The following is a 17666-nucleotide window of genomic DNA, read 5'->3' on the forward strand; positions in this document are numbered from 1 at the left end:
TAGCTCCCTTCTTTCCCAATAGCTGCTCTCCTCTGGGGCTCCCAATGAATGTAGCAGGAGGTAGAAGGAGGCTGAACATTTGCTCTTCAGGCTTCCAGCCAGACCCTCCAGCGCTCCTGCTTGATCTACTGGACTGGGAAAGGCAGGGTTAGTGGAGACTTTATCCTGCTCCTTAGGTGATGGAGTAACAGAGAAACAGGAGACAACAAAATGAAGGTCAGTGTAAGTACCTGGATTATCTTATTTCTGTGTAGTTACTTTAATGACTTTACGTATTTGCAGCAGAACTGCAGATCGTGTAAGATCTATGCCAAGATCCCTTTTCAAAGTGTGCTGCTAGTCTTAGTTGCACATTACTAGAAGAGCACATGATCTTAACTTTTAAAATATGATAATATGATCAAATTTAAGCTGAAAAATTACTTCATCAGGAACAACAGCATAGTTAAGAAGGGTACAGTTTTGTACCATACTTACTAGGCAGTAAAGTCCCTTATTAAACAGTGACTATAAATGACCCTGGCTGGTCTCTAGGATGCCCCTTGTTTTCCATATGGTTTTGGAAATAATGAGTTTCAATGATTAACATTTGACCTAGATGATACCTCAAAAAAGGTGACGCTTTCTGCACTGATGACTAGAAAATGAGTAATAAGAATGTTTCAACAATTTGAGTCACTCTAGTGAAGAAAATGTCAAGTACTTTGAATATGAGCTGTGTGAGCCTGGGAAAGCCTGTGCATTCTAGGATAAGGACTGATCATGTGCTGCAGTGCTCTTTGCAGGAAGAACAGAACCTCAGAAGAGGAAAGGAGTGGTGACAGTTTCATTTTTAGGAAACAATGCTCTTTTCTGGGAGCAAGGAGGAACAAATGGAAGGATCAAAACTGTTTTGTAGTCCTCCGCTAATGTCTTTGCCCAGGCTTCCAGCACAGCATGCACACAGACACTGAGTGTTAGCTTGCTTTGTGCTAGGCAAGATTTCCCTAGCTGTGAAGCTGAGTGACTCTCAGCCTGACCTTACAGCTGATCTCTGGCAGCTGTGACTCGGGCAGTGTCTGCATGGTCACCATATGCCCTGTGTTAATGACAGGGGAAGGGGCAATACACAGCTGCTCACGGGAGTGGGGATGCACAGTGGTGATTAGGGCAGATCAAAGCCCTTCACGCCTCTTTTCCCAGAGAAACGCTATGATTTCACACAAATGCACCTTTGTCCAAACGGGTGGGCTTAAAAAGGAATTAACTTTTTTTGGTCAGATAGCTGCAATGAGAGAGCAAGAGGAAGCTACAGCCTTTGGGAGTTGTGCTGCTGCTGATTCATTATGAATCAGAGAACACCCACCCTGAGCCTCTGCCTCTTTGGTTGCCACGGCCAGGGAATTAGCAGAAACTTGGCCATAAGTCAGATGGGATACAGGGACAGCATCTTTTCATATTTCTGCACTCAGGAGGAAGAATACACAGCGGTCACTGCAAGTGGCAAACTTACAATGTACTTCTGACAACCTGTCCTAGGAGTTCGTTGCCTGTTCCCTGGGCAGGCAGATGAAAGAGAGTAAGAACTCTGTTCCAGAGACTCTGTGCAGTATCTACTGCTTAGGAGGCAGAAGGAGAAAACTTTTGCTCATCAGAACTCTCCACATCTTTAAATTCATGTTTGGAAATAAACACTGTAATAAAACATAATCAGGATACTAAAAGGTTTAGAAAGCCAAAGTATAGTAATTTGGTGCATATGGGCAAAACCCTCTGGGTAGTAGTAAGAACCAACCCCCCCATTTCTAGCCATATTTTAATATCAGGAAAAATCAATTTATTCTTCCTCAAACTTGGGCATGAGACCAAACATGCAGAAACACTATGAATGGGAATGAAATCCTAATCACACTGAAAACAGGGAGAGTGCTCAGCTGGATTTAACACAGTTAGAACTTGATTAAGTCCATTTGTGGAGAAAAGAGAGTTTGGGGGAAATTAACAGAACCAGCTTGTAATTCCCACTCCTACATCACTGCCTAATGTGAAGCTTCACAATATTTAAGTGTTTTTCCCTGAAGTGTAAAAAATGTTTATTCTCTATGTTAACAACTGATCATTCTGTTCAGCATTTAAAACCTGATCATTGGTGTCTGGTTCCACCCACCCTCTGAAAATCAAATAACCCTTGAGTAGGCAATAAAAGCAAGTCCTGACGTTCATTCCTTGTTGAAGATCATACAAAAAAGATCTGAAACTTCTGTATAAGAAGAACATTGATATTCCAAAATGTGCCCCCAGGAAAAAAAAAAAAAAAAGGATGTTTGCCATGTGAACTCTATCTACAATTAACTGAATTAGGCAAAATTTAAATTGGCTCAACCTGGTCTAGCATTTAAAAGGGACTTCTCTGGGAAGCATGTTCTCAGCTAAGGGGGCAGTGGAGAATGTTTATTTCTCCAACTTTGTTCAGAGGTGAAGAGATTAACTGGAAACAGTTCTGTAAACATGTCAGAGAGTGTCACTGATGCATGAACATAACTGTTTAGCAAACACAACCCACTGCCTTTAGCTGTGTCTTTTTCTTCTCAAATATTTTAAGTCTCATTTTCCTGCAGCAAAATGCTTACAGATCTATTCCTTTTCTTATGTGCACAACACAGCTGAAAAATATTTGTTTTCATCCATAAAAGAAACTCCAGTGATTAAAAGTATCTCTTCTTGTTCAGATTACTTTAATAGGGTTCAAAGAAGCAAATTTAGGACAATAGGGGTTTGGTTTTGTTTTTAATTTGAAGTGATGTGAACTACTACAGTACCTACATGTCACGTGAACAGGAGTTTCCACATACAAGGAGAGAAATTGTTCTGGCAGACTTGCAGGGAATATGCTCAGATTATCATTTGATAATCATGAAGGATCTTTCTACCAACATTTGAACATCTTTTATGAGGAGGTGTTGTTTTTTTCTATTGATTGTGCTATGGGCTGAGCATTGAGACTGAGATAATAGAGGGATGCAGAAATCTTGGTAATGGTGGAGGTTTTGCCTTAGCACAGATGTCTGTCATGTACATACAGCACAGATATCAGTCTGTGTGAGTACTCCTGGTTTGAGATTATAGCATTTTATATTATATAATTATATATTATCAGCCTTACTGACTCTTAGTTAAAATCTTTCCTTTAACTGATAAATATGAATTAAAAGCTTTCTTTCTGAAGAGTCCCAGGGGCTGTCAGGTTTTGTAATGGGAATGTTGCTGGATACACAAAGACTAAGGATGAGACAAGCCTGCTTTGTAGGGAGAGTTACCATCTGAACATCCAATCTGCAATCCAACAAAGGGAGATGCTTCCAGCTGCACAAGAACTTTCCTTCAAATCAAAGTGAATTCAGACCACGTTACCAGAGGTCTTATACTGTAGATCTATTCAGTATGGTTGGTTCAATATATGTGGGCAATGTGCATTGCTCTAAGGAGGTCATGAACTCTGCCTGGGGAAAACAATGTCTCCAGGAGAGGTTACAGAGGATGCAACCTCTCTTTTCTAGGTCTGTGCTCTGCCTTCATCTTACAATCTTCTCAGTGAGAGAAGTGCAACAGCAGTATCTGCTGAGGTGCTTTCTCATGGGGTGATGAAATGGCTTTTAAGATGTTCTTTGTCTTAGGAGTTTTTTTCAGGGCTGCTGACAGGGAAGAAGCAACAAACGTCAAAGAGGGAAAACCACTTTGATCTCATCTGTGTTGCTTTAGTTCTTGCTACATGTTGGTTACTGTAAAGACACATTAACGAGATCACATAAAATAAGGAAGAACTATGCACAGCTGGCCCTGGATGGCATCTTGTGGATGATACACAACGGCTTTAGACAGCCGTTTCCGCTCTTCTGGTAATAAAGAAAAAACGCAGATCCCACTGGCCCCAAAGCACAGCTTCCTCCTAGCTGAGCATCCTGTAAGGTCTCTGCGATCCTGGGAATGCAGTGCTTGTTTACAGTTAATGGCAGGTCAGAGATACTTCTGCTTACATGATAGAAAGAGGCTGCCACAGTGATCCTTTACATATGTCTTATACAGCTGAAAGTGTAGATAGGGCCTGAATTCTGATAAACATCCCCACATTAGATGAGCCAGAGCTGTACCACAAAGAACCTCACTCTACCTAACTGGAGGTAGTTCTGGTAGACTTTAGCTATCTATGCTGTCAGATCAAGCATTCAATCTCCCTTAACCCACCTGTATTCTTGTCTCTAAAACTGCACCTACTATTATGTGGATCACAAAAGCAAGTGGCTAGGGTAAATTCTATTATATGTATCTCAGAAAATGAGATTTCTTTGGAAAGTGAATTGGAAGAGCTCTGACATCCAGTGGCTTCTCATCAACTCTACAGCTTAATGTAAGCAGATGGAGCCCACAGGATGTTGAGGCACAGAAGTGCCTGTAGACTGGATGCTGGTAATGGACAGGGCAGAGATGAGACACTAGTTGTTCCTTACCCAATCTTATACTGCATTGGTTTACTCCTCATGGCCATACCCTTCTCATACCATTTCAAACTCCATTAGAAAATGAGCTAACCTACAGCAAGCTCTTTGCTGCCAGGAATACAGCACTTCCCAGTACCACAGCTCATTTAATACTTGCTTGCAGCATATCCTACTATAGAGCTAAACACATCAGATGTGTGCTGCTAGGCATTGCTGTGAACTTGCCACAGCATGGCTCAGCATCCTGGGCTAATACTTGTTGAATTCACAACTGCAACTTCTAAAAACTAATGAAGCTTATAGGAACAGTATTGCCTACATTCCTTTGGTGATAACACTGCTTAACAGGCTCTTCCACACTAGTCCTGGTGCAGTCAAGTTCTGAGAGACTGGATGAAAAACCAGAATTCTTGGAAAGGAAACAAGAAATAAAAGAGACTTGCTAATCTTGTAAATACACAAGCAAAAGAGAATGTAGAGCAAAACACAAAGACAGACCTGTTTGTCCTGTTGTTTTTACACATAGTGAAAATCTGACTCAGTGGAAATCACCATGTTTACTTCAAACAAAAGAGATTTAAAGTTAGGTTTATATAATTTTATACATTGATTTAATGGAAAAAAATAGTGCAAAGAATGTGTTTAGCATGCTGCTTTCACAAGACAGAATTAGTTGAAGAGATGTCCATGCTTAGGTGCCTTTTAAAACTGCACTGTGAACTTAATTTGCCTTTTATTTGTCTTGGTGCAACTGGGAAGGACATCTTGCTGTCTAATACACTACTCAGGCTCAGTTCCTGAGTCGGGCTTCCTGGCTCTGCCACCAATTTCCTGCATGTGCCCGGATAAGGCTCTTAATGTTTCTGTTGTCTGTTTGCTAAAAGGGGAATGTCCCTCTGCCTATCCTTTTTATGGTCTGCCTTTCAGTGGGTTTGTACAGCATCCAACAAGGGAACAAATGTCAAGCTAGATCTCAAAGTGGTGCTGATGAATAATAGGAAAAATTGGATGTTTTTCTTTTTGATCCAATTGCAACAATGTGTGGAGCCATAGAGAGAAGCCTGGACTGCGCTTGGGTGGGATTCCTGGAGGCTTGACTTCAACACAGGTGGTTCAGAGCATTTGGCATTGTCCAAATAGAAAGCAGGCTCCCATGGTGAAGGCAAGAAGACATTTTAAACCAGGCTAGGACATAAGGTAAATGGGACTGTTGTCCATCTCTGGCAGCTGCTGATGGACAAGCCCACGTATCATGAAAAGGCCATTGTTCATGGACCCCTGAGGAAGAAATGCATGTTGCTAACAACAGGCCCATCTCATCAGCTGAGCCAACAGCTTGGTTTTCTTCTGCTGCAACTTCAAGCCAGCTGTTGTTTTACAGCAAGTGCTGTGGACAAAAATACAAGGCATCACATTTCCTATTTGGGTGCTATCTCTTTGGACATGGCTTGCATTTCCTGATAAACTAACACTGAAACACAGCCAGTGCCCCACTGCCTGGGAAGCTGGCAGTCTCATTTTGAAGCTGCAAGCAAATGGTGTCTCGTGCTGAAAAACACACCCACAGCTCTCTCTATGCTTTGCACCAATGTCCTGAGTGAATGAAGCTACCTGCTGCTACTTCTTTTCACACTTTTAACTGTCATCTTCTAATGAGTAAGCAAACACCCAAAATAAACATGCTGAAAATAAAGTGTGGTGATATACACAGTCATGATTGATGGAAACATCCAAGCTTCTGATGAGACAGGTAGGGCCATCCTGTGATAAAGAAACTGGAAAATATGAATCTTTGTTCTCTCAAAGATTTTCCGTGATCTTAAGAAGGTTACTTCATTCTTCCTTGGCTTCTTGTCTTTAAAAAAATTATAAAAAGAGCACTCTATGAAGATGCTGAAAGATATACTAGAGGAGGAAAAAAAAATACTCAGCTACAAGTGTTGTCTATGTGATGGGGAGAAACACAGACACTGTTTCAGGTGTGCTTGCCTGAAGACAAGTTCACAAATGCACTGGCCTGCCATGAAGAGTTAGGAGCCAGCAGATCTATTTGTTGGTGTCACTGTGTGCATAGTTAGATTTTTTTCCTAAGCTAATGTGTCACAGAAATCATTAACCTGGGATGTTCAGTAGGATCCAGGTTTCCAGTCTGAGATGAACGTGGACACAGTTAGCTGGAGTCTGGGTCTTCGCAAGTACTGCAGCCCACCACTGCTATTCAGCAGCATTTCTGCCACTGGGTATTTGTTAGTCACCCTGAGCTATTAAGGGGTTACTGAGCAGCCTGTCTTCACAAGGTTCTGAGAGAAAATGCTGAAAGTAAGTAAAGTTAATTTGGCAGGGCTGTTTGTTTGTTTTGCAGGTAAGAAATAATTAGTCTTTTTCATGTGCAGTTGAAGTCCTTAGATCCATTGAGTAGAAGGCAGGAAGCATAAGGTTTAGGGTTTTTTGGATGGATGATGCATTTTCTCTGCAGCTTCTGACAGAGAATTCATAAATTGCCAATGGGAAAAACACCTTCAAGAGCTTTGAGGGAAAGGGTAGTAAAGAAACATTACAGTATTATTATTGTTGTTGTCATCCATTTCTTCACTGCACTGAACAGGGTAGGCACAGGCTGCAAGCACTTAACACTCTGAAACCAATGAAGAAATACTATTTAATGTGAAAATGAGTGGACTTGAGTCAAACTGATATTAAGATGGAGATAAACACTGAACTGGAAACTAACACTTTTGTGGTTTAACAGTGCAATGTTGGTGGTTTCTCTCTCTCCAGAACACCTTGGCCAAGGCGCTATATGACAACAAGGCAGAGTGCTCAGATGAGCTGGCCTTCCGCAAAGGGGACATCCTGACAGTTCTGGACCAAAATGTCATTGGCAGTGAGGGCTGGTGGAAGTGCTCCCTCCATGGCAGGCAGGGTCTGGCCCCTGCTAACCGCCTCCAGCTCCTTGCCACCTCTCAGTCTGTCCTGCTTCCCCCTTCCACCCAGAGTGAGTCTGCAGAGTCACCAGTAACACAACAAAACATCTACCAGGTTCCCTCCATTCCCAAGCCTACGGTATCATCATCTACCTACGAGAAGATGGAGGGGTGGGTGAAATCTCCAGCCAGGGTCTCTACCCTGCCTGCTCAAGGAATGTATCAGGTACCAGCCTTGGCTGCACAGCTGCTCAGTGAAAGGACCAAAACCTCAACAAGCCAGGTAAGAATTTCAGCAGCTGTAACAGTAACAAATCTCATTATTAAAACAATCATTGTGAGCAGGGAAGCAATAGTGGCTACTGGCCTGAGCATTTCGGTGGAATTTGCAGCAAAGCCATTCTAATAAATGGTGTTTTGGAAATTCCCATCAATTCTGCTACATTTTATAGCACTATGTGACAAACACTGCTCTGGGCAACAGATGAGAGCCTCTATATTCTGTAGGCTTTCACTTTTTTGACAGTTTAAAGCAGCTGTAAAATAAGGCAGGAAGTAAAGAATATACCATTTGTTTGGAAGACTAGAAATTATTTACAAACCTAGCTCAAAGTTAAAATAACAAGACACAGAACTTTCTCCTCTGATGGTCTACAGCATGCATCCATCCATACTCCTCTGGGTTTGTGTGGGGCTTTGCATCCATTTTGCACATCCTTTGCACAGGAAAATGATTCATAATAAAGAAAGATCACCACTTGCTGTATGATTGCTGCCCTTGGTCTAGTTTCTGCTAATTTCAGCAAGCTCAGAATGCTGCTGCCACTGTCTCCTATTGCTCAAGGTTGCCCCTACACTTGCACAAAGTAGCAGCACCTACTATGGACATGCTAGAGAGCACAGAGTTTGGTGTATGTGGAATCAATTTCTCTCCCAGTCAGCCAGTTTTTCTGTTACTGAGATGGTGATCACAGTTTTTTGAATAAGTGCAACCATCAATCCCCCCAGCTGCAGATAGGAATTGCAAATCTAGCTTTCATTAGAGCTGCCTGGCCTGGCCTCTTTCTTCCTGCTCCTTCTGCTAGGTGTTCAAATAAAACTTGTAAATGGAAAATGTAGTTTGAGTAAATGCTACATGAAGTATCGTACCATAAAAACACTTGTGCCTTCTTCAGCATGAAATGAATTGGGAATCTTTTCTAATGAAAGGTAAATAGAGCAGGCGAGGAAGGAGTTCAAGTACAAGTTTCTGTTCAGTCTGGAGAGCTATTCAGCCCCTAGGCTCTTTTTCCCATGTATGAAAATCATGTCCAAAATGTTAATTGCAAAAGGAAAAGAAAGGAAACTGAACTACATGGCCTTTTAGGCAGATTTAATCATCATTTGATTTAATGATCATTTGATCTGTGGGACTCAGTCAGTCAGGTTTCATCCCACTGTGCCAGACAAGTCATGGAGACTTAGGGTCTGGTTCCTTTAGTGTCACAGTGATTGCTGGAAAACATGAAAGTAGTAAATCTCCAGTGGCTGAAACCAAATTTTCAACACTGCAGCTGCATATTCAGCCTTTGTGTACAATTACCATAACTGTAAGCCCAAAGTAATAGCTAACAAAGTCCTTTTTACACTTGCTGTGACCTGGTTTCTCCACATTCATTTTCAAACTGAATGTGAGATTAACAAAAATTTTCAATGCTGTGCCAAGAGAAGAGCTCCTTGGCTACTCCTGTCTCTTGTCATCTCATGAGTTTATGCACCTAAGCCTTGTTTACTCTCACAGAGCAAGGGAAACAAAAAGTGCCAGCCTGCTTTTATTATTCAGAGGCTCAGATCTGTCTGAGCTGCTTCTCGCACTGTCACAGCTGTTATTACACCAACTGTACCACGGTGGTCACTGTGCAGATGCAGAGTGAGGCTCAGGGGTGCGCAGCTTTTGCAAGTGCAGAGTGAACCGCAGCGCTCCCGACCGCCCTGCACAGATCCTATGGGACAACTGGCAGAGTTCCTGGCATACTCAGCTGTCCTCTGAGCAGCCGGGTAGAGCCACTGCGAGGCTTTGAGGGAGCTGACTGAAAGCAATAGAACAAAATCCCTCAAAGCCTATGTGCTTTCACCCTGTAGAAAAGCCTTACCACTTCTGCCTAGTACCCAGGGCACCTTCTTGTTTTAATGTGTCTGAAAGTACCGTAAAAAAACAGCAAGACCTTCCTTTTTGATGTATCCTGAGTAAGATTTGTACACCTGGAAACAGGCCTGACCTAAGGATTCAGAGAACCACAGAATGGTTTGAGTTGGAATGGACCTTAGAGATCATCTAGTTCCAAGCCCCCTGGCATTGGCAGGGATACCTTCCACTAAACCAGATTGCTCAAGGTCTCATCCAACCTGGCATTAAACCCCTCCAGGCAGGGAGCATCCACAGTCTCCCTGGGCAACATGTTTCAGTGCATCACCACTCTCATTGTAAGGAATTTCTTCCTAATATTCAGTCCAAATCTACTCTCCTCAAGCTTCAATCCATTCCTTCTCATCCTGTAACTTTCTTGATACCAATTTTACCCTTTCTACTCACAAAAGCCTCCTCTTTTTTTGCCTCTGTTTGCAAGCAATATGATTCATATCACATAGCACTACGGGTGTTGTGTTCGCTCTTCATTCCTTTTCTTCAGGTGAGAGCTAAAAGCTTTCACAAAGAAGCAGCAAGCAGCTGTACAACTGGAGTCTTGCTCCACACCATATTTCCCCTAAATTTAGTCACTACAGCACTCACTCACTCACTCATATGATGAACACCACCTCTGATTTTAAATAATTTCCTGTCAGGCAGCAGTGTCTCTGTGGATCAGTAGTTTGTGATACTCTGTTTAGAAATCTGCTGCAGAGAGCCAGGCTAAACCCATGCTAAGTGATCAAAACTCCATAGTTTGGGGTCTGATTTTTAAGAAGTCCTTCCCCTTTGGTATCTTAACTAATTGCTGCACAGATCTGGTCACTGATCTTAAAATGACATTTTAAGCAAACAGAATTAGCCTGCAATTGACCTGAATAATGTAATTCCCATATTGGACTTCTCTGTTCATAGAGCTGGACAAGGTACCAAGGAAACTCTGCTCCAATCAAACTAAGTCAGTTTTTTGTAACCACAGAATAACACATCTCAGTCTGTACCTTTTTGGTGCTCATACTACTAAATATGGTTTGATCTAATGACTCTGTGAGACTGGAGAAGTAGACATTTCCCCACTTTCATTTTTCAGTGGTTCTGCTTTTGAGTAGTCTAAAGATTTAAGTGATAACCGAAGCTGAATTTTCTCCAAATCTTTCCCCTCCCTTGGTTAATATGGCAGATCACCTTGGATTTCTATGTCCCAGTTCTTAACTTATCTGAAATAAACCAGAAATGCTGTCAAAGAAGAACTATTGGGAAAAAATACCATGCCTGTCTGTAAGATCGGGTCCTGTCTATCACCATCAGTGAAAAGCTGAAAGGTTTTTCATCACTTACAAGTGATGACGTTAATGGTGGCCTATTCAGCTATTAAAAACTTCAAAGATGTCCTGAGCTTACTGCTCAGCACAACTTTCTCATTATTTCTTTTCTCTCCCCATAAAAGCACCTGTTTACTCTCCCAAGAGCATGCCGGGCTTCAACCCCAAATATCAGGAGTGAGGTGTACGATGTTCCATCCACACCACGCCAGGAGTCCTCACTCACACAGGTGAGTCCTGTCATGGAGCTCCCCTGCAGCTAGCACCCTGTAGGACCACAGAATAGATTTTCAAGGCAAATTACAGTGTTTCCCTGTTTGCTTTTTGCAGAGCTTGTCAGAGCCCCATGTATTTTTAGGGAAGTTCAAAGTCTACAGCAGTTTTCTTTTGAATTTGTTAGACATTCAGAGGAATGTGTCTTAAATTTGACACATTTCTTATAAACATTTTCAGTTTTACTATTGCCAAGTTCCAGGACACTGATGAATTCTCAGTATGGGTGTCAACCTCTGCTTTCCAGCAGGAAATGTGTCCCCAAGTCATTTGATTGGCAAGAATAGAAGATGTTTGCAGAAGAGTGACTAGCGCATATACAAAAGAAACCAAATCCCACCCACACAACCTGCCTACTGGGCAACGAAACACAAGCCATTAGACCATGTAACCACAACACAATCAGGACAACATGCTGATTGTATCGAAGTGCCCTGCTATACAACTTTGCTCTTGAAACCACGTATCCCACAGCACAGTGAGCATCACCACTTTTCCTCTATGTCTCACTGCTGCTGGTGCAGGGCTCCCGGGATGGAACAGACACAAGGCGCCAGCCCATAGCCTACCATGCAAAACTGTGTGTGTAGACTGGAGCACGTTCACAGAGCCTCCCTGGCAGCACCTGGCAGTGCAGGATTTGGCTCACCTTAATTCATTTATTATCAAGTTATCCGCAAACTACTCACAGAAGTGGGGTGCCTTCTTTTCAGACCCAAAGCCAAGCGTGCCGCTGGCGGCTGCCTTACGCCACCTAGTGCCCACCGCCCTCCAGGCAGCGCTCCAGCAGCTTTCCAGCAGGCTGTTTGACCCACATTGTCCACACCGGCAGACACAGTAAATGTCCTTAAAGATTCTGATTCCATCAAAGTCTTCAGAGCGCTCAAAATAAGATTGAAGTCAAAGTGTGGGGTTTTTCTCTCTGACCAGAGCGGTGCCACTCCAGCCACCACACGGAAGGGCTCTGTGCCCATCAGATCCACTGAGTGCTTTCAGGAAGAGCAGAAGCAGCTTTACAATATCCCACTCAGCCCAGAACAGGTCAGAGCTGTTAACAGGAAACTGTCACCATCGGGCAATGTAAGTAAGACTTGTTGGACACAAGGGAATAATCTCACTGCCATGACACTGGACATGTGTGCTGAACCTCCCTTGAGATGATTGTAGGAATAAGACCAGAACAGCTTCGGTGCAGTACTTTGTGCTTCACAATAAAGAGATGAATACTGCCTGGCTCCTGGATAGTCATGGTTCGGACCATGACCAAGATTACCATTGTGTTTGCATTCACTTTTTAGACTGCATGCAACAACATTAAGTTCAATATCCTACATTCTTGAATGTTTGCTTGTAATATTTAAGCAGATAGAAACTAACTGTCTCCATTCCATGTGGCACACTCCTGCCACCTCATTTTGTTTATCATCAGGGTATGCATATAATTAGGGCTGAAGATAGTGGAAAAGCATGTGTTTTCTTGTATAAAGACTAACAAAATCTTACCTCCTTCATTCTGTAAAGCAGTGTTTCATGTTGTCTACTAATACACCGATATTCCACTTTTCTTGTAACCATTCCACAGAACTATGAGTTTCCCAATCCCAGAGGAGCCAGGGAAGAGCCTATAGATTTCACTGGCTGGGGACAGTGCTGTATGATTTAATCACCTGTGCTCAAAACATTTTAACCTTCATATGAGCAGCTTGTTCATTTTAGAAAGAAATAAAAATTATGGGCTAGCCTTCCCACGGTGCAGTTCCACTGGCATTCCTGGAGCTGCATACATTTACTGATAATTCAGTTTTGTTTCTCATTTCATGGCTCTAACATCAGAGTTTCTCAATCCTGTGTGCTCTGTTCCAGTTATATGATGTGCCTCCCAAAAGAGAAACTGATGCTTCAGAAAATGAATCTCAGAAGAAGCACTGGGGCCATTACAATACCTTGCCAAATCCACGGAAGTCAGAATGGATTTATGATATTCCAGTGTCACCTGAAAAAATGGTACTAAAACAAGCCCCTTCTGGCCATTCCTTGGAGAAGCAGATGCTGTATGACACGCCACCAGCCAGGTACAAGATGCTAACAACGAACACTGAAGTCAAAGCTGCAAACCAGCAGTTGTATGATGTTCCACCCACACAACGGAAACTGACATTTCCAGATATCCATCTTTATGATGTTCCACCCTCACGGGAGGTGCTTCTTGTGCCACAAAACGGTACCTGTGATGTACCCTCAAGTCACCTGGCTCCAAAGGCTGAGATTCAGATCTCTGAAGGGAATGTGTATGATGTTCCAAAAGGTCTGCCCATCACTGTGCAGTCTAAGAGAGATGTGGAAAAACCCAGTGATAGTTCTGGAGACCATGCATACAGTATTCCTCCACAGCTCTCAAGAGATGCCAAAGTCGAACAAGACAGATTATCTGTTTCTAGTGTGGACAGCAAAAGCAGCACACTGTCTACATCCTCAAACTCTTCTGCTGAGTCTTTTTCTATGTCATCATCCGAAGAGTCTGCCAAAGAAATTAAACTGGACCTTGAAGTAGCCATAGAGACAGTGACTAGGTTGCAGCACAGTGTATCCAGCTCAGTTGCAAGTTTAATGATCTTTGTGAGCAGCAAATGGAGATTACAAGAACACCTAGAGAAAAGCATTGAAGAAATTCATCGAGCAATTGATCACATAAAGGTATCACTGGGAGAATTCTTGGCCTTTGCTCAGGTCATAAAGGTAAATGCCTCTTCCCTGACTGATAACAACCTTCAGACCAGAATTAAAAAACAGCTAGAAATTCTTATGAACTCATTTGAAATTTTAACAGAAACAAGAGAAGCTCTAAACAGTTGCAGTTGGTCACTAGAGGCTTTGGTCCTCAAGAAGCCTCAGAACAACCCAGATGATCTTGACCGCTTTGTGATGGTAGCCCGCACAATCCCAGATGACATCAAGAGGTTTGTGTCTATCATCATTGCCAATGGAAAGCTCCTCTTCAGGAAGAACGAGAAGAAACAAGAAATGAAGCAAGCAAAAGTGAACCCAGAATTCAAAATGGCAAAACAAATCACAGTGCCAAAAAGAATTGAAATAGATTCACTTCAGAGAAATACTCCTGAGAAACCCAGCCAAAGTCAGGTCTCTTCTGAGAAACTAAAAGAAAATGCCACTGAGGACTGTGATTATGTCCAGCTGCAGGTCAGTATAACTGGATTTTACTAGCTGTGTTCCTGGTTGTTTAGCAGATATTTAGCTATTGGCACTACTTTATGTCAGCTTGACTTTATTTTAATCACCAGTGCCAAATTCAGTTTGCACTACTTCCTATTTTCTGAGTTGCATGTGAATTCAGGATTTTGTTAAACTGCTAAATGGCACAGAGACTGATCATTAATTTTAAGTAATAAAGAAAATTGGCATTGGAGAATTTACCCAGCAAGCACTGTCAAAAGATTTTTCCCTTGCCTGTTTACATGCATTGGAGAAACAGCCTTGAGCTGGGGACTGACAATATGTTTCTTCTCTTTTGACCAGCAGTTCTGTTCTTGCCAGCCTATTTAATTTGTTTGACTCTGGCATGACTGTGTAACAGGTGCTAACTTTCAAACTTGAGGTGCATTGGAAAGCATGCTTTTGTAGAAAATTGTGATGTAACAAATTAAACTCGTATTGTGAATTATCAAGTTTATTAGTTGGAATAATTTTGGACATTTATCAGAGTCATTCTCCTTAGAACTGCTGAAATGTCTAGTGAAAATGCAGCTCTCCTGGGTTCACAAGGAAATGCTGGCTTGTGCTTGGAATTTAGGAAATGTATTTTGCTGATGTTGGTTTCAGTCTCAGATCTTGCAGGATCAGACACTAAAGTTTTAGTAGGGGAAAACCTACAGTTGCTTTTAATAAGTGTACCATTGTTGTCTGTAACACGAAGGCTGCATTGCAAGGAGATGTTTCCCTCCCAAATAAGAGAAAAACATATTTCTATTTATATATTTTATGTAAACCATTTCACCATTGCTTTCACCAAATGATCTTTCAAGGTCCTTTCCAGCCCCTAGCATTCTATGATTCTATTGTTTTATCAGGCACAGAAAATAATTTCAGGTAAAGAAATATCAAAGAAGTGTAGAGATTCAAAATCAAAGGTATTTCTAATTATGAAAACTATTACTTATGAAGACTTCTAGTCCCTGATTTCTGTGCAGGCTAAAACTCAAACTAATTTCCATCTTGACACACATATCTATATGTAGAGATCTCTGTTTTCTCACAGTTCAATTTCTCAGAGCTAGCTCTTAGAATTACTATTGAAAACCTGTGCAGATCAGGTTTTTTTGCTCAAATGTAACACACCACTGCAGTTTAAAGTCATACTATTTATTTACTTACCTTTGTGTATTATTTGGGATAAGGCTGTGGGAAGACTTCAAAACATCTTGCCTTGGTATAAAGGTTGACTCTCTTCTTAGTGCAGCTTTAATCATTCATAACCCTCACAAATCAGCACCATTAAAGATCAAGTCTGAATGTTCTGTACTATCTGAAAGCTTAAAGTCCAGACTGCAATAAAGGTTTGGTATTCAGCACTTTGTGTGCTATCCATTATTAAAATCGTTTTTCAGTTAAATTTGTTTATGGAGGAAAAAAAGGCAATTTGGGAGAAAATACCACTTTGAATTCCAGTATTTATGGAAAGAGAAATTACTGTAAAAGACTCCTAAGCTGGGGTGATTTGGAGACTATTAACTAAGACAACTCCCTGTAAGTGAAGAAACATGGAGAATGTAAGGTAGAGCAAGTAAAGAAACAATGCTTGTGCTAAGTCTATCTTTTTTAACGTTTTCCCAGGTTTTGCCATCTGCAAAGCAGACTGTAATTCAGAGCAAGCCAGACTCTGCAAAGAAAATCCCTCTCTCAGAGCACTGTAAGCTGTGTTTCGCTGCACTGCACAAGGCAATCGATGTATTTACTAGCAGTCTGAGTAACAGCCAGCCACCCGAAATCTTCATATCCCACAGCAAATTGATCATTATGGTGGGACAAAAGTTGGTGGATTCTCTCTGCCAGGAAACCCAAGGAAGAGACACTCGGAATGACATTCTTCACAGCAGCAGCCGGTTTTGCAGCCTCTTGAAGAATCTAGCTCTCGCCACCAAAAATGCTGCAATACAATATCCAAATGCAGATGCCATGAGGGAACTTCAAGATCAGACTGAAGAGCTGTCGAAGTACACACAGCAGTTCAGAGCCATAATGGAATGAAAGGCTCTTTGCTGGTTTTACAAATTCTTGGTCCTTAAGCATGTGGCAGCCAACGTGGGCAAAGGCAGCCCAGTGACCTCAAAGAAGTCCTGCTGGGCAGTCCCCTGGGTGCTGGTGCACTTTTAGGACTTGAAGATCCACACAATAGCAGATGCAGAAGAAAATCTGTAGAACAAAAATCTGTACTTTCTTCTCCCTTGTTCAGATCCTGCCTGGAAACAACATCATCATCATCATCATCATCATCATCATCATCATCATCGTGGATGGGCAGGAATGTTTGCTGTGTATTAGAGCAAATTTATTTTATTACCTGACTGTTTTCTTATTGATTTCAATTTCTATATAGAGCAGATAACTATTTTTTTTTCTTCTTTTTCTTTTTCTATTTGGGAATGTAAAGTTTCTCTTTGCATTTGGCTGCACAATGTTCTGTAACTGATGATATCACAGCGTTGTTTATTCCAAAGTTATGACTATATTTTTTTTAAAAACAGCTACAAAGCTTTGTTTTATTTTTAATATACAAATGCAGTGAACGGATTATGGGAGAAAATATCTGACAGGTACTACACTGTAGCTAGAAGTCAACAAAACATGTTTCAGCAGGTGCCTGGGCACAGAGGAAAACTGACTCAGAGTCCCAGCTCCTGATAACTCTGCTGGGAGCACACCTCAGTCATCCTCTGTCATGGCTTGAAGCTGTTCACAGCATTGCTCCAGCTGAATCTGGTTTTTTAGTCACTGAAGGCTTTGGACAAGCTCTTCCTACAGACTGGAAAGGTGATGATGTTATTCCTCACCGGACACCCAGAGCACCCACGCTAGTGAGGCTGCCCAGGGGTGCTCGGACCAGCCTTTGCTGTGCTGCTCTGTGCACTGCATGAACTTTATCCTCAGACGTGCTGGATCTGAAACAAACCCACGACGAAGGCCCTGTAACCAGGCTGGCGAAGTGTTTGTACGACTCTTGTTTCTGTTTTTCCCAATTAATTTATTTTTAAAGTCTTTATCTCAAAACTCAAAGTCTGTCCTTTTCTGGCCATGCTGCGCCTGTGTCCTCGCCCTGAAAATGGACAATGAGTTCTGTGAGGAGTTACAGCTAATCGCACAAGCTCCAGCTGCCTGTGGTAAAACCAGCTCCCTCATCTTCCTCCCTGCTACTTTTACTCGGCAGTCACCGTGTTTTGTACCGTTATTTAAACATCAGCATCTGTAAATACTGTTGTTCGCACAGTTAAAT

The 17666-nt window shown here is 42.0% G+C and overlaps 1 protein-coding gene across 1 annotated transcript; it reads left to right on the forward strand.

Annotated features, from left to right (window-relative positions):
• Window positions 1-188: 188 nt before the first annotated feature.
• CASS4 (Cas scaffold protein family member 4) lies at window positions 189-16766 on the forward strand. Its single transcript, XM_064168096.1, has 7 exons — window positions 189-216; window positions 7254-7682; window positions 11014-11118; window positions 12092-12241; window positions 13025-14359; window positions 15247-15306; window positions 16010-16766. The coding sequence occupies exons 1-7, from the start codon at window positions 211-213 to the stop codon at window positions 16421-16423; spliced, it is 2499 nt and encodes an 832-aa protein (XP_064024166.1). The 5' UTR covers window positions 189-210; the 3' UTR covers window positions 16424-16766.
• Window positions 16767-17666: the final 900 nt, after the last annotated feature.

The sequence above is a fragment of the Pogoniulus pusillus genome, chromosome 29 (assembly GCF_015220805.1).
Source record: "Pogoniulus pusillus isolate bPogPus1 chromosome 29, bPogPus1.pri, whole genome shotgun sequence".
NCBI classification, from domain to species: domain Eukaryota; kingdom Metazoa; phylum Chordata; class Aves; order Piciformes; family Lybiidae; genus Pogoniulus; species Pogoniulus pusillus.

Excerpts from the sequence above, each read along its gene's own strand:
- CASS4 (XM_064168096.1), top strand. Across the intron at positions 7,683-11,013 it reads CCAAAACCTCAACAAGCCAG|CACCTGTTTACTCTCCCAAG; the intron begins GTAAGAATTTCA and ends TCCCCATAAAAG. Across the intron at positions 11,119-12,091 it reads AGGAGTCCTCACTCACACAG|AGCGGTGCCACTCCAGCCAC; the intron begins GTGAGTCCTGTC and ends CTCTCTGACCAG.